This window comes from Phlebotomus argentipes, unplaced genomic scaffold (genome assembly GCF_947086385.1).
Source record: "Phlebotomus argentipes unplaced genomic scaffold, Phlebotomus argentipes genome assembly contig_15, whole genome shotgun sequence".
Lineage (NCBI taxonomy): Eukaryota > Metazoa > Arthropoda > Insecta > Diptera > Psychodidae > Phlebotomus > Phlebotomus argentipes.
The window spans coordinates 629,385-653,267 of NW_026776181.1; the positions used below are offsets into that span (position 1 = coordinate 629,385).

At 42.2% G+C, this 23,883-nt stretch overlaps 3 protein-coding genes across 3 annotated transcripts; 2 read left to right on the forward strand and 1 right to left on the reverse strand.

Annotated features, from left to right (window-relative positions):
• Positions 1-945: 945 nt before the first annotated feature.
• Positions 946-17,171, reverse strand: LOC132263420 (protein bark beetle). Its single transcript, XM_059763182.1, has 14 exons — positions 17,156-17,171; positions 14,609-14,895; positions 11,097-11,284; positions 8,878-10,980; positions 4,690-8,813; positions 4,413-4,624; positions 3,989-4,344; positions 3,789-3,914; positions 3,560-3,583; positions 3,392-3,489; positions 3,077-3,320; positions 2,876-3,005; positions 2,292-2,813; positions 946-2,162 (listed from the first exon to the last, which is right to left on the reverse strand). Exons 1-14 carry the CDS (start codon positions 17,169-17,171, stop codon positions 1,521-1,523), a joined length of 9,072 nt encoding a protein of 3,023 aa, XP_059619165.1. The 3' UTR covers positions 946-1,520.
• Positions 17,172-18,108: 937 nt separating this feature from the next.
• On the forward strand, positions 18,109-20,805 carry LOC132261824 (exonuclease mut-7 homolog). The gene is made up of 4 exons (XM_059760821.1): positions 18,109-18,359; positions 18,415-18,598; positions 18,691-18,828; positions 18,906-20,805. The coding sequence occupies exons 1-4, from the start codon at positions 18,264-18,266 to the stop codon at positions 20,483-20,485; spliced, it is 1,998 nt and encodes a 665-aa protein (XP_059616804.1). The 5' UTR covers positions 18,109-18,263; the 3' UTR covers positions 20,486-20,805.
• A 727-nt stretch (positions 20,806-21,532) lies between these two features.
• On the forward strand, positions 21,533-23,005 carry LOC132263506 (antigen 5 like allergen Cul n 1-like). The gene is made up of 5 exons (XM_059763290.1): positions 21,533-21,607; positions 21,688-21,971; positions 22,034-22,228; positions 22,497-22,549; positions 22,613-23,005. Exons 1-5 carry the CDS (start codon positions 21,595-21,597, stop codon positions 22,890-22,892), a joined length of 825 nt encoding a protein of 274 aa, XP_059619273.1. The 5' UTR covers positions 21,533-21,594; the 3' UTR covers positions 22,893-23,005.
• Positions 23,006-23,883: the final 878 nt, after the last annotated feature.

Here is a 23,883-nt window from a genome sequence, read left to right on the forward strand (position 1 = left end):
AGAGTCGATGTGAGGCAAATGGGGGCCTGTCCACCAACTTAAATCTGGGGTGGGTCGCCACGCTGGAGAGTGTCTTTGGGCGGTGAAAGGGAGAACTTTTTCTCAAAAATACGGTGTCTATAGTTGGAAAATGCCTAAAAATAACATATGATAGTGGGGAAAGCGGAAAAATTCCATCGAATGAACCTGTTCTTGAGCCAGTGTGCGGACATGTCTTCCCCCCTGAGTGACTGAATCGACTCGACCGTGGAATCCATTGATGACAAAAGAACACACACTGCCGGTTATCAGGAGGCTTTATCAGGTCCGCACTAATCGCACACTCTTTGCCACGAGTGTGTGCCCCCTTAGGAGATCGTGGCGCGTGCGAACGCTTGGGCCTTTGGCGAAGCGATTCCGCCTACGATTTTTAGCAGTGCCATGAACTTGGCATCTTCCATGGTCAATTCTGTGTCTTCGCCTTCGGTGCGGAAATGACAAGACGTGATGTAATAGGAATTGTCTGAATTCATGCTTGAAAAATTGTAATTTCTGTTATTTGCTGTCTTTTTTTCTGGAAAAACTCTTGACTTTCTGTTTCTTTTCTTTTTTTACTGTCTGGTAAACCGCGATGTTTGGAAAAAAACCATTCGTCTAGGTTTAAATCCTAGGCTTTGGGGAGGAATCAGTGGAAATTAAGAATGAATTTCACTTCAAGTGAACACAATGGAAAGCACACTCTCAATGTTATTCGTTATCAGTCATTGTCCACCAGTGTGTAATTATGAAATGGTAAATCATGGAAAATTGTTGATAAAGTTGAAAATTTTAACGAAAACACGCGTGATAATCAGTTTATAGGAAAATAAGGAAGGTACATACACGGTCTAATCTCAAAGTAAACAGTCGTATTATTTTCAGAGATGGTTTTTGTGGGGAAAAACATAATCATAAAAGAGGCATATATGTAGTCTTGGATGACTTATTCTATTTCCATATCACTGATAAATGTAATCTACGGACGATACTGAAAGTTTTCTGTTGCCAATCAAATTGAAAGTGAAGTTACAATATTGATAACAAGATCTGATGAAAATACTTTGAGGGCTTGTCGGTGTTAAAAACAACACGATCCTCTTTTTTTCTCTTATTGAAACAGTTTTATTTCATGATCTTATATGTATAAAATTCTTTGTGTCTTCTTTTCATCGCTACTAACTATATCTTCTCGTATTTTATCGCATCACAAATAATCGCGCTCTCAACACCTAATTTGTTCAATATGTACAAAAAATGTCGAGCTATTAAATCTTCAATCTATTTAATTCAAAAATTGCTAACACTATAAAATACTCTCATTAGAAAAGAAATGGGAAAATGTGTCTCTTATTGGAATTTTCGTCAATTTACCCTTATTAATACAGATTTTTCGATTAGAATCTACCTATATAAACTTCTCTTTACAATAATAAAGATACACGTTGCTGTTGAAGGCGCTTTTGGGCTCAACGCCGGGGCGGATTAAGAGGAATGCCTAAAAGCTACATTGCAGTCTCAAGTGGTTGGCTGTAGCTCCGATTGTCGGGCTTGAGAGTTGAATTTGGGGATGTCTCGTCGAAATTTGTCTCAAGGAGGGCTTCCGACTTTGATCGAGAATACGTCTGTGATGGTACTCTCTCATCTCCGGACGGTTCGTAGACCGTTCTAGGACGACTCGTGAAGGCACTTTGGACGGGCATTTGCGAGTCCCGAGCCGTTTTCATGGCTGTGTAGTAAGATTCCGGGCGCTTAACTTCCGGCGGTGGCGCCGGGAAGTTTTCCGGCCGACGGATTTGAGGCTGGTGATAGCCATCCGATGAGGCGGGCGTGAAAGCCTTCTGACTCGGCTTGGGCGGCGATGGTGGTGAAGGCAGGAAACTCGAATGGCTGGGACTCTGTCGAGGCAGAGGCTCGTAATCGGGAAGGCGCGTCTTCAGCTCACTGAGGAAGCTCAGGTTGTCGTCGCGATGACGCAAAGGCAGAGTGCTGGAGTTGCCATAGTAGTCAGAGCCTGTCTCGTCGGGATCCACCTGCTGGATGATGGGTGTATCCTCATTTATGGTGGTGCTGACGGAGTTCTGTCGTGTGCCGGAGAATGTGGAATTGTCGCGGAAGCCCTCATTTCTGTATGACAACTCGAAGCCCTGTTAAGAAAGTGTATAAAGTTTCAAGTTTTGAACAAATTGTGAATATTTGTTTCTCAATTTCAGTTTTTATCTACAATATCTCCCCCTTGGCTATCAGTGAATTCAATTTCAAATTAGAAATCCCACCTGTGGCTCGTATTGTGGCAGACCATAAACTTTGGGTGTCTTGGCTGTTTCGTTACGTTGTGCTTTCTGGTTTGCGTATTCGCCGTATTTGTTGGTCAGGTAATCGTTGCCATAATTATTGGGTCCTTTCCTATTGGAATACTCGCTCTGTGCTCCGTTGTTCTGTGTGTCGTACATATCATAGCTCGTCTCTGAGCTCAGGGCGCTTTTCTCGATGGAGTCAATGGACCCGTTGGAGGGCATCTTCTTGTAGTCTGTGCCCGTGGTGCTGCTTAGAATATCATTGGATCGCGACATGTTCATGTTGCGACGCCTCATAGAGCCCTGAGGGTCGATACTGTTGAGACTTCGCAGACTCTGGCGAATGCTGTTGCGTCGCTGGAGACGTTGCACGTGGCGCACACGAGACTTGGAGTACCAGCACACCAGCATGAGCACCAGCAATATAACAAGGACACAGAGGCAAGCGATCAAAGCCACTGTGAGGATGTCAGCGCGCCAAGACAATGGATCAATCATCACCTAGGGAAAAAGACTTTTATCCGCATCTGATCAGCATTGTGTTATGCCATTTACACTCTTACTTTGGGATCAATTTCGCAGACAAAAGTTCTTCGATTATCACATGAGTCCAATTCAATGTTGCGGAAGAAGAATGTTGTGCATTGGTCGATGAAATTGAGATCTTGCACCCAGACTCTCTCGACGCCTCTGCTGCATAAGTCATAAAGTGATATAGCAATTAGATTGATGTATTAAATAAGTGCCTAAATTGGATTGCATACCTAAAGTGCATCATTTGTCTTGACAAGAAGTGCCAGAGAGGATAAGTGTCGCCGCGGATAAAGGGCATCGAGGCGTTGTCGGATCTGCAGAAATCTCTGGCTTCGTAGAAAGTCATGGGGGCGCCCACGAAGATGTAACAAGTGTCCACAATCAGTGTCCATCCTGGAGGACATTTTCCATCCAGAATTGTCTCGTTGTTCATGTAGAATGGCAGAAATTGCACTTCAAGCAGGAGTGGGTCGTCTGGAAAAAATATGTAAGTTATTATTATTCATCGAATCGACACATTTTGCTCCATAAATTCAATATCTCACCTGCTCGATCTCTTATTCGTCCACTAACAGCAATTGTTGTGTTGTAATGCCAGTAATTGTGTCGCGCATCGATCTTTGTTTTCCACACATCCAAAGTGCTTTTTTTGTGGAATTAAAATAAATATTAGAATAATAGCTCTCAAAATTGAGGGAAATATCAAAAATTACCTGTTCCAAAACTGAAACTCGAATCTACGATGATAGTTTTTAACATTACATGCAAATAATCCAATTGGTAAGATTAGGGTTTTGTTTTTGGAGGTCGTCATAATGCAAAGAAAGAGAGAAAAATACCATGCTTATCAGTTTTTACATCAAATAAATACTTCACACCATGCGCAGCAAATATTAAGGTCTAGATAAATTGAATGATATCTATTTCTGCCGATTGACTTACATTGATCGATTGACTGTGATCATTTCATAGTCATTGTCGGGATTGTAGAAGATGTTGTCCACATAATTCTGTCCAGCTGTTCCGGCGATGATTGTCGCTCTCCCACGCCAATCAGTGGCCACATTGCTGCGTAAGACAAGTAAATAAAATAATGAAGAATGATAAATATGCTGTAAAGCCGATGAATGATCTACACTCACTCATAGAATCCATTATGCGAAGTTGTTTGATAAATTGGCAGACGAACTTTGTCGAAGCCTGAAATTTCTACAATTCTCCCACCACGATTTCTGTGAACGTAGTTACTGGAGAAATTTGAAACAACCTGTTTGAGAGCGATCACATTTTCATAAGCTGCCAGATTTTGTGTGAAGTAGTTCTTGAAGACTGTGATTTCCTGATATGGAGACGATTGGCGACCCTCGACATAGAGTGCTGGACGATTTCTGTTGCCTGTGAAGAGATTATGATGCACCCAACCGCGAAGGGATGTGGCTGATCCTCGAGAATCTGATCTTATTGACAAACCACCCTGATTCCACTGCACCAAGTTGTTCTAAAGTGAGATAAAACAAACAGCTTCAGTTATGGATGTGATCTTTTGGCAGGAAAAGAAAAACTTACTCTGAAGAAGAGCGACTGCATGTTTTGCACATCGAGTCTCACTGTGGATTCGCATGTTGAGAAGTTTCCATACAGTTGTATGCAATTCCTCATGAAGCGATTATGCTCAAGAGTAAGAGTTGGTGAGACCTCACCGGCAGTTGAGTAGGAAACAGCCCCCTTAATTGCTCCGGAAATTTCAGAGTTGGAAATATTGTGTTGTGAATCACGATCTGCAAGATTATAAGGTTGAGGATCATAAGGTAAAAAAATGAAGGGAACTTGATGATATACTCACTGAAGCCAATTGCAGAGATCGGAAGTGTTACAACTTCGGCGAAGAAGCCATGATCAGCAGGAGCTCCACTGGCCACAAGGCGAACACTGAGGGAAGGCATTCTGGTTCTGAAGAGATACTTGTCATTGCCTGAATCCGCTTCGATCACTCCAATCTTCTTAGCTGTGACATTGTAAATGTCTCCGTCGAAGAGATGGATGCCATCTCGTCGTCCATACTCTCGGGAGTGATTAAAGAGGTTTGACTGAAGCAAACGGAAGCCTAGAGGTTTCACTCGATAAGCACTGTTAAAGATCTTCACGCAATTCACTGGATTATTGTCGTATTTGTAGTACACAATAACTCTCTCTTCGATCGTGATCTCCTTTTCCGTGTCGCAGATATCAATGAGCGAGAATAGAGAATAGGGCAAGTCTAGAGATCTTAATGGTGTGAAACTGGATTCATCACTTTCTCTGCCTTCTCCTGTTAGTGAGATCGCATTGATTCCCTGACCGAGTGTTCCGAAAACTCGGAGGAATTGAACATGCACACTTGCAGTGGGTGAGACTAAGTTCACAGCGTGATGAGCAGAATTCCTCACAGTCACCGAAGCAATTCGTGGATTCTTGAATATAGCCTGAACAGCTGGTGATTTTTCTCCATGTAGAATTCCCGCACTTTCGATCCTCACCTGCTCAAGAGTGCTTTCACTTGGTCTTCTGCTGCCTCGAGAATCTTGCAAGCGATGCTCATAGAGATTATTCTCGAAATGGGGATTGGCGAAGCGAATGCCGCCCCAGTAATCCTTCTTGTCCGGATCTCCTTGGCAACTCACGAAGACAAAGTCTGAGAACCAGTGGCATTCATGGCGACGTCCATAGAGTTGTCCGTTCAGCCTTTCAGGACACTCTTCCAGGCGATTTTCATCACCTTCGCACTCCAGAGGCTCCACCCATGACCAAATCCGCGTCAGGGAATTTATGTGGAACTCAATTCGTCTGTCATGAGCGAAAAAGACGTTCAGAGGATCAAAGCCGAGCTCTCTGCACACCACCTGAGCATTCCTCTCTGTAAAACGGCGATCACAGATTGGAACCCACTGAAGTGTGGTGTGATTGAAGTACTCAAGAAAGCCTTGGTGTGTTGGATCAATTTCGTTCTCATCATAAGAGCAATTTCTGTTCGTGCAGAGACGAATGGAATCATGAACCACGAGGTTTTCAAGTGCTCTTTCCACCCGATTCAGTTCAGCTGTTTGTCTCGCGATGGGTCTCATGATAATTTCGCCATTACTGCTACCCATGGCTTGAAGGGTGCCCAACACTAAAATTCCTACATTCGGTGCAAATTCCATTTCAACTCCAGTTCCAATTGTCATAGTCACTCCGGGCATCACTGTGATGTCACTCTTAATCACGTACGGAACTTCTCGTCGATACAGTGAGAGATCCTCGAATATCCTGCCACCCAAATTATCCAGATCCACTGGTTTTCGCTCGTCAAATGACACAGACATGCTGGCATCGACGTTGTCCTCTAGGAGGAAAGGTCGGAAGATCACCTCCGCATGATTGTTCCAGTCGTCAAAATCGAAAATCCTCGAGAATATGTGATCTACTTCGATTGAACCCCACCAATTTTCTGTGGCATCCAAGAAATTGCTGAGTCTAGCTGATATCACTCCTGCCACGAGATCGTAATCCAAATTGTTTCTCGTTATTAGATTTCGTCTGATCATTACTTTTTGAATGCCTCCAAAGCCAATCACCGTGGTGGGATCTGATCGACGCTGCTGGCGACCGCGAAGCGCCATTGACAGACCCCTTGTGAGTCCTGGTGCTTCATATCGATTGTTTCGTATGTCATTTAGGATGAAAACAGCGTGCACAGTTCCTAGAATCTCACTTTGACTGTCCGCTTTGAATTCAACCATGAATCTTCCATTGTTATCTGTGATCCTATTGTTGTCTATCTTCAACTTCTTCTCCATCCCTCGGAAACCAATCAATCCGTGCAAACAAGTGTTCTCCGAAAAGGTATTTCCTGTTATGTTTACTGCAGCGTAATGTCCTGATATTATGATACCAAAGTTGCGATTCTTTGTCCACGTTCCATTGCCTAAATACACAGAATGGGTGAAATTTTCATTGTACTGCCACACAAATGGTAGACTTAACTCCATTCCTCCCAAGGAATTTCTCTCAACTGTTGTGTCTTGCAGGACATAATGGAAGAGATTGTTCGATGATCGCAAATCTTTGGAGAATTGTCGAATTCCTCGTCCGTTTTCAATGATCATGGAACTATTAATGTGAATAGTTGTTTCAGAAATATTGCTCTCATGAACATCCCAGAATGGAGCATGAATGAACATCGCTTCGTAGCGATTATGACTGATTTCGGACTTGACTATCTTCATCGATTCGTTTGCCTTTCGAAGGTAGTGTTCTCCTTTTTCGCCAAGATAGCGATTGTAGTACGTTGCAGACAGTCCACGATGATTTCTCTGGATTTTACTGCCTGTGACGTAAAGTGTTGGAACTGGACCTCTGACAATTCGATTGCGAATGTTCTGAACAGGTGCAGGAATGGTTGATAGAGTGAGAACTACTCCACCAAGACCCAGTTCACCACTTCTGTAGTGCAGAATTATACCGTAAGAGCTACTAGTGACTGGAAACACGGATAAATCTCTCGACACTTGCCAGATGTCTGATCTGTGGTTAGGAGTTTGGGCATCGTGAATGAAGATGTCTTCTGTTGAGTAATTTCCGACCGGATTAAGTAGTTGAATGCCAATCACATAGCCTGGCTGACAACGGATGTTGAACGTCCTTTCGACGGATTCTCCGATGTGCTTCCTTGTTACTATGTGATAGATCTGCCATGTTTCAAGATCGATGGCTTCGTTGTGATCGGGCAGCATGAAAGGTCGGTAGTGAGACTCTTCAGCGTTGTAATCTGGTTCGACATTCCTGTCCGTGGGTATGTGGAACCATCCTGCTATTTCTCGTTGCTCTACAGCAGAAAGCACAGGGTCGTGATTGATGCCTGAAGCTGCATTGTCCCGAATATTGGAAGATTGCACTCGAAGTCCTAGTTGCTTGAGACTAATTCCATTTCCACGATTGTTGGCAAACTCGCTGTGCATGACGTTGTTTATGCCATTTCCTCCAAAAATGTCTGAATACACCACACCCAGTCCGTCATGAAGGTTGTTAACAATTCGGACATTTTCGAGATTGTGCCTAGCAAAGTCCATCTGAAGAGCAGGCTTGAAAGTGTTGGTGGAGTAGTCAAAAACACCTGCCTTTTCAATAGTCACATACTGAAGGTCCACCCTTTCTGCCAGAACACCAAATCTCACTCCTGCCCATGCGCCTTCGTAGCATCGAATGCCAACATCGTGCTCATGAGTGCAGGAGTTTTCAAACTCTCCACGATCTGCTCGCTCAGCTCGACATTGTGTTATATCAATGTCATGTTCTGTACACTGTACATGAGACAGGATAATGTCTTCAGAAGTGCCAGCGCCAGGGACTTCTGATCGCTGAAGTCTCCAATCGTATGGATTGAGTGCCAATCCCAATTGGTGACACACCAAGGCAGCGTTTATGATATTCCATCCGTAGTCACAAACTGTTCCCCATTTACCATCAACATACACTTGAAGGCGTCCTTCATGCTCATCATCACCACCCAAGAGACGCACTGGAATTGTGGGAGTTGTCTCAACGTTTGGCTCCGTTTCTGTATCCATCATTTCCGCTTCAGTGAAGGCTTCATTTGTCTCATTGTCTGCAGTGGCGATAGGTTCACGTTTGAGCGTGAAGACAATATCATCCGGACGACGTCCTCTGGCCTCAAGCTTTCCAGCCACCATAAGACCGACATTTGGTATGAAATTGAGAGTGGCACCTGAATGTATCACTAGTTTTCCACCAGGTCGAACGTTGATATCCTTCTCAACGGTGTATGTGCCACTAGTGAGTGTGATTTGTCCGTCAATCTCACCGCCGATTTTGTCGAAAGAGTCAGAATGGAAAGAAGGGACGAAAGTTGGGTTGGATGAGATCTTGTTAGTTCCTGGATTTGACGGATGCAGCAAATAAGGAAAGTAGTTTATCTTGGCGAGATCATATCTGAAAAAAAGAGATACATTTGTTAAACTTTCTATCTAATCAGGTTGCAATGTTTTGACTTTACCTGTCATATCTGTGGAAGAGCTTGGCGAAGATCTTCGCCTCATCTGTGTGTCCCAGATAGTTAAATGTAACGTTGAGCACTTCGCTTTGATCTGAGAGTTGAGATCCTACTTCGTATTTGGAGTCAGGATTGAAGAAGATATTGCGGAAGATGTCAACGTTGCTTGAAGAGATCACAACAGGAGCAGCGACGCGGGAGCGTGGATTGAGTCTTCCAACACCTGCTTCTCCTTCTACACCTTCGTCATCAGCTGGTCCGAAGGCCTCCTGAATTTTGTTATCCTTGATAAAGTTTCTGGTGAAGAGGATCGATTGAATGCGTCTTGTTGTGTACGGCGAAAGTCCCAAAGAGGCTACATAAATGCCTCGATTGCGGTAGAATTGATTGTGCTGAACAATAATTCTGGCTGGTATTTGCCGAAACTCTTCTAATGGCCGATTTCTAATCAATAAGGCTCCAAATGTTCCTTTTCGAAATTCGTTAAACTCAATTCTGCCGTGCAGATTTAAGGCAGGATTTATCAGTATTCCTATCCGATTGTCATGCTCAAAGATGTTTTGTCCTATGAGGAGATTTAATCTCTTGCCGTTTTGATCGGGAAACCAACATGTTTGAATCTCAATAGAGTTCGATATGCTGTCATTAAACCAATTTCCGGTTATATTGACCCAGGAATCACCAGAGAAGTTCCCATGGTAAATACCGGTCTCGACGTTCCTGAATATCTCAGAATACTGAATGGCAGTGGTTTGATTGAAAGGAAAGTACTCTTCCCTGTCTTTGTGGATTGTTTGATTGAGCCACACGGCAAAGCCATACTCGCGATTTCCCGTGAGATACGTTCGTGAGACATTTCGATTCCCACCAAAGTATGTGATGTTGATGCCGCTGCCCTGATTGAAGCCAATCCGACTCTCGGTAACATTAACATCACCCGCTCCGTTGACAACATGCAGACCAGCGGCGTGGCCATTGTTGTTGATCATACTCGTGTGGATGTGCACTTGCGACCTGAGGTTTCCCACAGCAACACCTGGTCCGCCATTGTCCTCGATGCGACTCTTTGTGACATTGAGATCATAGGTTTTGCTCTGGCCAGCAGTTAGTCGGATGTATCCCACCATCTCAGCTCTGGCCTGCGCTTGGAATCTCACGTAGATCTTCTCTCTAGTACTAGTGAGACTCTGCGCACGTGTGTAGTTTCGTGCTGACCAAATCCCCAGTAGTCGATCATTGGGTGATGCTCCGTCGAAGACTTCTATTTGTGCTGTTTCGTTGGTAGTTAACACGAATTGCTGGAACGAGACGGTGAGGACAAATCCGGGCCGAGTGAAAAAGTACTTTCCGCACTCTTTAGGCAAGGCTGAGAACTGGGATTGATCCACAGATAGCCAGATGGGATAGATTTGTCCAGCTGTTGTGGGCAGAGAGCACAATTCGTAGATCCTCAATTGTCCTGGGCGTTCGTTGAATCTCCAATCATGTCCGTGATATTTCACTCCATCAGCTCCACTACTGCTCACTGTGCATCCCTCGAGATGAGCTAGACCATAGCTGGAGTTGACGAAGATGCCAATTCCTCGACTTCTTCGTACAACGACATCGCGAAATGTAAATGCTGCATCTGATCGTGTCACGTTAATTCCCGTATAGGCAGAGTGATCGACTGTGACATGCCGAAGAACGGGAGGATTGCCCAGAACTTCAATGGCAGATGTCGTTGCGCCGCCTAAACCATATCCTGCCCTCAGAATGTCAGCAAATCTAATCTCTGATTGTGAGACGGATTCAAAGACTGCATTGTCTGTTGTCTGGGGATCTGACAAGGCGTATTCGAAGCGTATTCCTCGCCAATAGTGGGATTCTCTAGCGTGAAGTGGAAGACACTGAACGCCAATGTCGTTGTGATAATCACAGACGCCTGATCCTAACTGACGACGATCCCAGGAACACTTGAAAAGGCTATCTTCGCTCCCGTGACACTCTGGCTCTTCATAGAGTAGACGTGGCTGATAGTTTTGAATCCTATCCATCCAGTTCCAGAAGCGTCCACCTTGGAAGCCCATCTGACGACATACAACTTCGTAGTCTGGTATAGTCCAGCTGTAGAAATAAGAAAGATATTAGACTTTTCTTGTGAAATCAATTTACCTTTAGCCGAAAAGAAATGTGGAAGTCGCTAATAGAGTGAATGTTTGAACTAGAACTTTAATACTCACTTCCTGGAATTCGTGCACACTGATCGCCACTTTCCCTTGTGGAAGATTTGCAGACGTCCCTCCAGTGGTGTTGGGCCGTCCACAAGACGAGCCCCGAGATCTTCAGGTGTGACAAAGGTTCCCTCATCATACTGGCTATCATGATACGTGGGTCGTGGTGAGAAGATAATTTTATTTGTTGCACTTCCCTGTGGAGAACAGCAAACAACAAAATCAGCTTGGGGCTTGGCTCGAGGCTTGTTAGCTTGAGCAATTGCTGGCAATTAAGACATCAAAAGGGCTCTTATTATTGTCTCATTTGTGGAATTCCTAGAGGGCACACGATTTTTAGCATTCATTAATTGTGTAACCACTTGAGTTCTTGAACCCTTGTGCCTCCGTGATTAAATTATCTGCTGGCATTAATAAGATGAAATTATCTTGTTTCTTTTGTAGTGCATTCACACCCAATTTAAATTAGCACTCAGCTGACTTTACGCTAAAATGCTCTCCTGCGACTTCTTCCCGCATGAACGTGTAATAAGTGAGTTGACGATAAATTTTCCAAGACAAACCGTGAAGTTATAGAGTGATTTTTTCGCCTCAATCAACAGATCTTAAATTGGCGTTCAAGTGATGTGTTTTTTATTGGTGATCTTGTCACCTCTTAGATGATCTCAATTGGGAAGTGGGTCACCGCCCTGTGACAGTGCAATCCGCGTGTCTAATTAAATTAATTAATCCAGAGCCAAGTTGCGGGGTGTCACACGAGCACTTGATTCACCCAAGAACCATGTCCAATTAAAATAAAACACACAATTACTCCTCTTGCCTTCCAATTTCCGGTCATTTTCAACTTGAGTGACTCCGCTCATTCATAAGTTTGTCCCCTCCCTTGCAAATACTCCGTGTGAATGAGTAATTTGTTGCGTGTGATTAGGAAAAATGGCAATTTGCATCTCATTTACGGCATATTTTCCTTGCCTGGTTCTACAGGCTTTTGTAAAATGCGAAATTGATTTGTTTTTCAGAGAAATTTCTTAGATTAAATAGAGAAATTTCAATTTTTGCAATATAAGGAAATAATTGAGATAATGATTTGAAGTGTGGTTTATCGTAAGAATTGCCATGAAATTCTTTTTCATTCATATTATAAGTTTTCTGGTTGTAATTGAAACTTTGCGGCCTTTGGCATAACAATTGCCTTCGTGAAACATAGAGACATCAACCAGTCACATGAAAAGTGATTTTTAATGGAAACTATGTAGGTGAGAAATTCTCAAACATTTGCTCAATTGACACTGAAATTCTCTTGTGGCCATAAGAAAAAGAAAACTATACGAAAAGCATACATAAAGGAGGGTTGGCAAAAAAAATCTTATTCACAAATTATCTCACATATGCTCAGAAAATCATTGTCTGTGACGAAGGCAGACACACAAAGAAGTATGGCTTTTTTTGCATTACTAGAGAATTCCGTTGTTTATTTCCACTTTTCGCGTGCTGCAAAAAAGAGCCTGCAACATTCACCTTTTCGACATGGCAATATGCTAAATAAAGGTGTGTTGTACATATGTGGGAAAAATTGTTACTACTCCAGAGAGACGGTATAGTATGTTTGTAAACAAAGCCTGCTGGAGTGGGAGGGAAAATATCAATTTTCAGAGAAATTGCCTGTGCGGTCGGTTTGTTACCCGTGGAAATACAAATCCAATCGCCATAATGACCCAAAATGCCAGTTGAAGACTTAAAAATAACACATTTCCAGGCACTTCAATCGATTCAGTGTTGTTTATCATTTGGGAGTTCTTTAGTGACTCATCATAAATGTATTTTATGCTTGCGAGACACCACGGATGACACAGAGAGAATTTTAAATGCTTCAAGAGATAGTAAAGTCTGAATCGAGGTTTTTCTTACATTTCTCTTCATTACGACACATTTCAGTCAGGGTCATCAACCCACGCGCTCAAGGTGAGTTCTCTCCCTATCCGTATTCCTTTTTACTAATTTTCTTCTTATGAAGCTATATTCCAACGGTTCCACTTCAGAACTCAACCATCACAATATTCCCTTGAGCATTTCTTCGTGACAGGGGAAAATGGGAGAAAACATATTGCAAGCCTTCTTACAAACTGTGACTGTTGTTGGTGAATTTAGCCAACCGCAGCTTTCGCTCTGGTAACCATTGTTGCGGCGTGTCAAGCCGGTTATTCAATTAAAGAGTCGAGGCAGAAAGAAAAAAGAAATTGACAAAAATGGCATAAAATGTTAAGAGACTTCCTCAAAAAGCTACAAACTGGACTAAAGAAATGGAACGCAAAATAACTGGGGTTTCACAATGAAATTCAATGGCCCTTCTGTTTGATATGCTTGATAGTGGAACTCTTTCTAACCGGTGCACGCTTATGGCTCACTTATGATGAGAATTTACTCTCTCTGTAACCATTTCAATAAGTATGCTAAATTGCAACACTTTTAACTATTTTTATAGTAATTGAGCTCGTTTATAATTTTAAATACTGGGTTTACTCTTTACGGACAAAAGGAATCCAATCAAAACCAATAATAATGTAATAATCATAATAAAAGACAAAGAACAGAGTTGTGGTTATTTCAATGAGAACACAAACCTTACTTTCTTGACCAAATTAGGCGAATGAATATCGTTTGACTAAAACATCACTTGCGTCAGTATTGTAGACAAAAACAATTTATACCTGAGATGATTTCGTATAAAAAAGTTGTTTTAGATGTAGCTAAAACATGGGTAATAAGCTCTAATCTCCATTATCTTCATAATAAACTGTGAATGAGTCTGAATTGCGCTCTCGGTGTACTTTTCGAGCCCCTATAACTCTCAATGCTTGGTTGAATTTTTCATAAATAATTCAGAGATAAGTATCAAAAGTTATAAGGCCAGTTCATTAAATCTACAACTGTATTAGGTATAGAGCAATTTTTCTCGTCAAAAATTTAGCAAAGAGAATCTAGCAAATCATTGAGTGAGCTTCTCTTACTTCGCGTGAGATTTAAATGAAAATAAAAACGATCATAGGATTTTGTGCCGGAAGTGATCTAGCGGATTATTTGAGTTATTGCTCTTTGGCATTCGTCACATAAATTTCCTTCCTATGCAATAGAATGTTCATCTCGATAAATGAATAATACATTTTCCTGGAAAATGAATTACTAACACACATTCCGGCGCATCGCTATTCCACCTTGATTGACGCGTTTTGCTGTGAGAGAATAACACGGAGTTTGTTTCGCCCTTATCACAGCGCTGTTATCAGATAAAGTACCTTCTGGGCGAGTGATTATTCACACACCTTGCTCAGTTCACCCGCAAATTTCGTTAGGATATCGAATAGGTTTTTGCTTGAAGCGCGATAAGATAAGAAGCCAGAACACGACGAGAGAATTAAGTCAGCGAAACAGGTTGTTCGTTTTGTGGGTTGAATCAATATTTGGCCACTGTTTGATAAATCCACTATTTCTCGTGCACTTGCAGGGCTTTGGGCACAACTCACCACGGCTTGAATGACGCCTCGTACTGTGATTCCCACCGAGGGCGCGAAGTGCAGCGTGACGCCGGGTTCGATCACCAGACGGCCCGACGTCTCGACGTCCAGGTCGGACAGAAGGAGGTATGGCTTCTCGGCGCGATGGAGAATCTTCTCGGCGGCGACGGAGCCGCCCGGAAGTTCAATGAACTCACTCGTCTCTTGGACATGATCCAGCGTTTGCGGATGGTGCTCCGTGGAGTGCGGCTCAAGTGTGTAGCCGTCGATTTCATTGAGGAGCTCGACATCCTGTCCTCGAACACATTGGAGAATCACAGATAGAATGCACACGGTAATTATTGATTTAATTTCACTTCTTTTGTGTCTTTTGCACAACATTCTCACACTATTCACTATCTTTTCCATCGTTCTCTGTTGCCAACTCTCTTGCACGCTTTTAATTCACATTTTCAATCGAATGCACTAGAGAGAAGTGGTTAAAATTGATTTTGCGGATGGTGAATTTCCTGAAAAATGACGATTTATGTGACAGAGTCGGAGAATTGCGTGCCCACAAGAATGCCTTATGTTGAGGAGAGATTTGAATATTATCGTAGAATTTTGGGTTATTCGTCCCACATTTGACCAAAAGTTGCTTGATTTCAGAAATTCGTATTCTCAAAAATGAATATCGTTCTATTCTGCTTCTATACACAATATTTTCCTTGCATAAATCACAATATGAAAGCTTTTTAGTTCACATCTTCAAGTATTCATGTCTAGTCACATTTTATAATCACACTTTTGATAAGGATAAGAAAACTCCCAATCAATTCGCGGAACAAAAAAACAGTGAGTAGATAAAAGCCTTTGAAATGTATTCAGAGGTATTCCTCAGAGATTATTTTCTCAATGTTGGCCATATAAGTTTATTTAAATAATTTAGTCTTGTTTACGCGAAAACTCGAAAGGCACATCTTCCACATCAAATATTCACTCTCTCTTCATCTTAAGGTGCTGTTGTGGCGTGAAAAATCCAATGCTGTGGCCAGACAATTGATATTGTCTCTGGCACATCGCGCACGTCTCATTTATAGAGGTGACAAAGGCGATCATTGAACATGGTGCAAATTCTTTCGTCACTGCGCTCTGCACTCGCAATTGCCATGCTCAGTGGCTTCATTTCAAAATCGCGATTAATGCACAGATCGAGGTCACACCGAAAGACAACACGAGTATACATATATTTCCAATATTGAGCATGACAAATACCACGATCTCTCTGAGTGTCTCACTCATTTTCTGTGATTTGCCTGATGATTCTGTACATGAGTCACACTTTTCATTGCACAATTTTGTCAGAGTTTCCCCGTAATTGAGGAAACGAAGTGTTTTTGCTGGTGTTTTTGAGACACTAAGCACTGCGATCGTGGTGAAAATGATCGCGATCACACCAAAAATTCGCCCTCGAAGGCACCTTTTTGATTAATTATGTAATTGTTACTCGCTTCTTAGACGATTCACACAGTATATTTGTGAATTTTTTTCTTCACAAAGCGAGAGAAGGTGTGAGAGAGACTTAAAAGGTACAATTTTTAGTGCCACGATCGCATGGGAAAAAGGCGGTGGCGCCAAATGAACAGCACAGCACACAATTTTCAACTGACTCGTTGCGGGATTTAAAAAAGCTCCCATACCGAGTGAAAATGCTGGTAACGGACACAAAAGTGTTGTGGCATTCGTGGCCACAAAGAAACTATGCGAGAGTGGAGAGAATTCCAATGTTTTCCGTGCGCGCAAGATGAGGTGGTGTTTGTGGGGGCCTCTCTTTTGGAGTGCGCGATGAGAATGATGGCGCACTGCATCAGTGGCGCCCTCAGAGCACTTTTATCTGCACTTTCGTGTGGTTTTCACACAATTTTTCATCTAAAATGGGCAAATTTCCACCCTATTCCATGCGAAATGCACTCATTGTGACTTCTTGTACCACCATAGTGGCAAAATGTTGAGAAAAATCGATGAAAAGTGGGAAAAATGTACAGATTTTTATGTGGCTTTGCGACTAGCATCAAACTTCACACTGGATTTTTCATCTATGCATTTCCCTCGCAATTTTCTCCCTTTTCCCGCACACACACCTGTTTGTAGGCAGTAAAAACGATTTTTAGGCACACTTTTTATCACATTTCACGTAAAATCCTGCATTTAGTCTGTGGTTATTGCGAAAAGCTCACTTCATTCTACAGCGATTCCAGATACAAATCACCATCGCGACGGACACAAAAACACTGGGAAAATTGAGGTGTTGAGCGTATAAGGTGCGGTCCGCGATTAAAAGTTGTTTAACGGGTGGTCACGTGACGCCACGACGTCATGGACAAACGAAGAAGACGACGAGGAAAAGTGGGGAGAAGAAGCGCAGAGAAAGAGAAAAGACTGGCGGATGCACTCTTCCCCCAGGTTAATAATGATGATGCTTTTCCACCGACCGGTTGCCGTTTGGCTGTGTTTGGAGCCAGGTGAGTGCCAATGTATTGTCTCTCCAGCCCGTGTATAGCATTTACTTTTACTCACCTGTGCGTGACTTCATCGTCGCGCTCAAATGCATAACGATTCGACGTGGAATCGAGTACAATTGTGTAATTTTCTCCAAGTAGGAGAGCGATAGAGACAGACAGCGAGCAACGGTGTAGGTGAAAAATCATATGTGAATGTAATTTCACCTGGTAATGACGTCAGGTGCTTCAATTTCCCGCCTTTAAGCCGGTTTATCGGAAAAAGGCGGCAAAGATTTTTGAAACAATCAAATTGTAGAATGATTTAAGAAGCGTAACTAAAATGCAAGTCAATGCAAATTTGCATATTTCATAGATATTACTTTTAAACGCCCTAGAAGATCATATAGATGTTTCTTAGAATGCGTGATTGCCATTTATCCTTAGGCCTGGGATTCTAAGAAAATAGATGAATTTTGCCAAGTTCTACTATAAACCTGTTTCTTAAAGAGTGTTTATTTATATATTTTTTATTTTTTGTAATCCCCAAGTTATGTCTGTATATTATCTTTATATTCTCTACACACGATATTTAGAATTTTTCTTTTTAGCATTCTTCTCGTTTTAATTAAAATTGAGCAAAGTGTAAATATTTGTATATATGCAGGCAGAGCTCGATTCACTTGCAATTCTATCACATTAATCAATCTTCAAATCAGATCGAGATTGTAGAATTAAAAACAGCAGCAAAACCATAAGCATTTCACGATTATTATGCTATACTACTGCTTGCCAATGATTGATTTTCTGTGGAAAATCACACATGAAAGCATGAAAATTGCTCACTGAATGCAACACTTTTTTTTATGGTTCTGCTAAATCAATACTTGTGTCTTGAATTTCATACAGTTTTTCTGGCAATTAATTTGGAAATCACATAGAAAGTTTTTAAATGCTTCAAATGCTAAAGTTTGTTTCTCGCTCAATCGGTTATGGTTGTGATCTTGGGTTGTGAGCCGAGGCGCAGTTTCTTCGTCAAGAATTGACACCTCGTCCAGTGTCAATGGAGAAGTGCTGTGAGGAAGACGTTTCGGAAGGTGCAGAGTGCAAAATAAATGCAATTTAAGCGATTTTGTGATATAAAATATAAGGGATTTACCATTTTTCTGCACACCGGAAGGACGTGAATGTATACGAGGATGTCCAAGGCGTCGAATGCTCCGTATCCGGCTGATTTGAGTGACGATGAGTATGATGATGAGCTTTTCGATTGTGGTGCCAATGTGAGTTTTGGGGCGCTCCATGATGATTTTATGCTAATTGTCTGTCTATCTGCAGGTGTCTGAATCGGACCTCGATGATTCCCTTGAGAGTGCTGTCCTGAAGACGCGGGGAAATCTGAAGATTACAATTGTTCCGGACAGAACGCAGAATGCGGGGTTGAATGGGAAGCCTTTCGATGCCACACTGTCGCCGGAAGTACAAGTGTGGTTTGAGCAGTTTAAGCAGATTTGGAATCAATGTGAGTTGGCAATTTGACACTGACCTAATTATGCTGAGACTCGCAGAATCTCTAATTTCACATCTACATTGTATTTCCTTCTCTTCTTGCAGACAAAAAAGGTCCCGTTGTGTCAAAATCATTGCAAATCTTCTACACAACCTGCGATAATCCATTTCTAACGAGCTTAAAGCTGTTTGCAGACTGTCTAAATTTGTCGAATATCAAGCCAAATAGTATGGCGTATGCTAGTGAGTAAAAATCGTCAAATTTCTCTTTTGAGGAAAATCTTTAGAAGACTGACAAACTCACCTTGTCTGTCTTTCAGTTCTCGAAGAGCTGCAGAAGTACAAAAAGAGCAACAATTCCAATGTTGCAAAGCACGTGGATGACAATCTGAAGATGGTGGCGTTTAATTTCGTGAAGGGACAGGGACAGTTGAATCTCTTCAAGGTGGCCAAAGATGCGTTTAATCTTGTGGAGAGCAAGGCACTCTTCGTGGGTGAGGTGAAGGCGATGGTGCAGCAGCAGGAGTACAAGGAAGCGTGCCAAATAGCGACGGAACTGGAACTCTTTCAGGAGTTCGATTTGTATGAACTGGTGCTGCCGCTGCTGCTGCAGGACAAGGAAACTGTGGTAGAGGAGTATCTCAATGGGGCTGTGCACTTGAGGAGGCCACTCGTGGAGTTGCTGGATACATTTTTGGATAGGAAGCAATCTGTGGCGAACAATTGCGGATGGCTGATCGCCAAGTACAATTATCCTGATGTTCGGTACAATAAGTTGGACACGAAACCAATGACAAAACTCATCCAGAGATTGGCCAAAATGTACGATCTGCCCAAGGAACTGACGCCAAATATGAATAAGAGGCACAATCACGGTGCGCTGCAGTTTGTCATCCACAAGCGATTCGTGGAGAAGAGCTTGAACAAGGATTCTTGGCAGGAGATGGTTAAGGTGACGGTGCCAATGGATGCTAATGATCTGCACGTGGAGCTCGTGAATGCGTGCTCGGATTATGGTGATATATCCGATGGTGCAATGTGGGCGAAGCACTTTGATGTGCCCCATTCTCTTCTGCCGCTGTGCGTGCGTGAACTGGTCACAGGACAACCGCTAACGTATTCGAAGTTCTCCTGCCCGGATGACTGGGATGAGGAGACGAAGGAGCGTCAGGAGGACTTTCATGGACTTAATAGCGACACGAAGGTTCACCTCGTGACAACGCGTCCAGAGTTCTGTGAAATGATGAACCATTTGCGCGAACAGAGTGTTGTGGGCTTTGACACGGAGTGGAAGCCAACATTCCATGGGAATAACGATGTGGCGCTTATTCAACTCGCGACGCGTAACAGAATCTACCTGATCGATGTGATTTGCCTGAGAGTACAAAGTGAGGATTGGATTCGACTTGGCCGGTGGATTTTCAACAATGACGAAATCCTCAAGTTGGGCTTCTCACCGGCCACGGACATCTTGGTACTCCAAAAATCTCTGCCTACACTCAATCTCCTGCCTATGGCGTCACTGGCGGCTGGATATCTTGATCTACAAGAGCTTCGGCGACATGTGACTCATCTGCCAAAGTTTCGCTTCCCCTTCAGCGCGGCCACTGACAAGCATTCTAGTGGCGTTCCACCGGGAGAGAATCTGAGCAATCTGGTGTATCTCTGTCTGGGGCGGAAGCTGGACAAGTCCAATCAGTTTTCAAATTGGGAGAAGAGACCGCTGCGTCAAGACCAAATCCACTATGCGGCACTGGATGCGTTCTGCCTCCTTGAAGTCTTCGACGTGATTGGCGGCATCCTCACGCGTTTGGGGTATGACTTTGGAGAGTTTATCAATAACATCCTCACGGAGTCGCGTGGAAAGCGCACAAATGTCTCACGTAAATCACAACAGTAGAGATGACAAGACGACGAAAAAATGTGTTCACGTCGCGCCGTTCATTGAGCGTTCATGGGTGAGAGTGATGAAGATGATGCTATATGAAATAAAAAAAAACACATGAATGAAATGCGGAAGGCGATACAAGGTACAGAAAATGTATGTAAGATTGTAATGAAAAAATTGGGAATTTTGCCAATGGTTCATATATTACCAACATAAATTATGTGTGTGTTGGCGTATTTTTGAAAAATTGATTTTACCAACATCGCAGCATAATGACATACGATATTGTGTAGTTGGGCTGAAATTATGTATCAAATCATAAATATATATTATACTGAAGTATTGAATCTTCCTATTTTTTTACTTGATGACCACTTATCTTGTTTGAGGCGCCAGTGGCAAAACAAGGCAATTCCTTTCTAGAATCTGACCGTTTAAGTTTCTTTCTGTTAATATATATATGAACCTAATCATATACATAGTGCCATTGTGACGGGCTGTTAAATAATGTGTAAAAGAAACTTCTTGATTACCTGCAGCAATAAGCCGGTTATCTTCAGACGACAGACTGCAGACTGAGTGCTTGTTCGCCTCCTGATGCTGATCCCCTCACTGGATCGCATATTCTGAAGTGTTTCGTCTGGCAATAGGTAAATCCCGGATATCGCGAAATGCCAGGGAGCTCATTAAAAATTGATTATATTTCTTTGTTTGCTTTATCAATTAATGCTTTTTTTCTATACCATTTTTATAGCCACTTTTTGTGCGAAATTCCCCCAAATGGGCAATATTTTTCAGAGTACAGGAAAAGACGAAGTACTTCTGGCCAAAGTGGATTTTTGCAGAGTTGTTATTTAGCAAAAGGTGGGGGTGGCGCACCTACACTATGAGCCGAAAACGTCTTAAGTTATTATCGCGAGAAATGTGGTTGCGGTACGAGATTTATTTGAATTTGAACCACTGTGCAAAGAAGACGCGCACGTAGAACTGCATTGAGAAATAATGTTTGTTGATTGATCAGCTGCAGAATTCTCAAGAGCTTTTTTGCATTTGTGCTCAAGTGCATTTGGTCGCTATAAAACACAAAGTGTTCCAGTGAAGCGTTCAGTTATCATTCCGACATGTGGCATATTAGTAAGTTTATGACAGAGAAGAGGAAATGTGTGTTTGTGCTGTGATTAAGATCTCTACTAATGTGTAATTCACCTTTCCAGAACACTTTTTGTTCTTTGTGGCGTTGTTTGTGGTTGTTCACACACAGACAAACTACTGCCAACCGAAATTGTGCACATTTGGACCAGGACTGCCAGCAAGACCGCACATTGGATGCAAGAATAGTGGACAGTTTGATAGAAAGACCTGCCCAAAAGATGCCCAACTTATGCCAATTACTGAGGACACGAAGAAACTCTTCCTGCACATTCACAATCGTCTACGAGACAGATTCGCTCGTGGCTCAATGAGTCCTTTCCAGTCAGCTGCAAAGATGCCCATGCTGGTATGTTGGCCATTTTGCCATTGATTTTCTTAAGATAACATGTCGCACTGCTTTTGATTCAGAAATGGAACGATGAACTGGCAAAGTTGGCAGAATATAACGTGAGAACTTGCGAATTTAAGCATGATCAGTGTCGCTCAACGAATATTTGCCCTTATGCTGGACAGAACTTGGGGCAAATGACCTCCTATCCCGATTACCTGGACCTCAACTACGTAATCAAGAATATTACGAGGGAGTGGTTCTTGGAGTATAAGGTAATTTTTTTTCTGTGATAATTAGCACAATTACGCCCTGCCTTTGCAACACAGCGTATCAGCTATTTTGGTAATGACTACCATTAGTTTGAAGGTTTGGAATTGAGATATTTAGTGAAACACAAAATTATATAAATTATTAGACGATTTGTGGCAGTAATATTTCCGGAATAATTTATAAAATAGCCTGAAATTAACCTTTAACCCTACGAAGCGAAATGTTCCTTTTTTGTTTTATCATGAAAATTCTTTCTTTTCTACTTCTTAGCTTGCAAGTCAGAGCCATACGGATATGTTTACAACAGGATCGGGAAAGAATGGGTAAGTAATACACATTATGATTTTCTTATTAACTTATACTGCTCCTTTCTTGTTGTTTTTCAGGAAAGCCATCGGTCATTTTACAGCTTTCATCCATGAGAAGAGTGACAAAGTCGGATGCGCTATTTCTAAATTCGTCAACAAGTATAAGTTCAAAGAATATCTGGTGGCCTGTAACTATTGCTACACAAATATGATGAAGGAGAAAGTGTACACGAAGGGACAGCCTTGTTCGCAGTGTCAGAGCAAGAAGTGTGATTCGGTTTACAAACACCTGTGCGATGCATCTGAGGTAATAGAGCCTATCCCGGACATTCTGAAGAATCCTAGAAATGGAAAATGATTGGAGAGTTTTCAAACATATACAATAAATTGTCTTTCCCTTATATTGATTTGGTAAAAGGTATAAAAAAAATGAAATAGGCATGTTGAAGATGAAAAAATGAAAGATAAACAGAGAATGAAATATCTGAAAAGTGACTTTTTTTCTTCTTGCCATCAGTAAATCGCAATGAGAGTCTTGTGTGCACATTAAGAGGTAAAAGTGGCACAAATCGCTCATATATTCTCGTCTTTTTCCATCATCATCGCTGAACAACGATGATGTGCGAGATGAGAGCGAGACATAAAGACACAATTCTTTGAGTTATTCTTCTGCCATACCAAACATAGAGTTGAGTCCAATTAGCTGCTGTTTTGATGCACACACGGGGCTAATTGTGAGGCAACTATCACTTCTTGTGATGCTGAGAGGGATTTTCATCCATTAATCACGGCGATTTCGATTAAATAAATCCTCGCTATCACTATATATCAATTTTCCCTATTTATTGGCCATAATGTGATCTGCAATGGCGCGGGATTGCAGGAATATGAGATTCATCGGAGAGATTCTGCTGTGAGAGTGCCCAAGCTCAGATTAAGCAATAATCTTGCACTCGCTCGTGGTGTTTTTCCTCACCAATCATCCACCGTGCGTGCACTTTTGCTTCTGTACAGAGTTGATAAGACACAGAACGTATGGAAAGATTTATATGTTGTTCATTTATTTGATTGACCTGATTCTCGGAAGAGGCGTGAAATAATGTAGTGTTACGGGAATTAGTGTGCATTTAATTTAGATGCAATTTATTGATCTAGCATAGGAAGTCTTTGCAACTCTGTCACTCTTCAGAGCACTGGAGCAGGTTCGTCGTCTAGCCAGCCATTGAGTTCATTCGTTTTACAATGACTGAAGGAGAAGTGCGGAGTGATAGAAGATGAATTGACTGCCTCTCTGGTGCAATTGACTTCAATCGATAAATAATCACTTTGTCTGGACATTGGAGAATTTA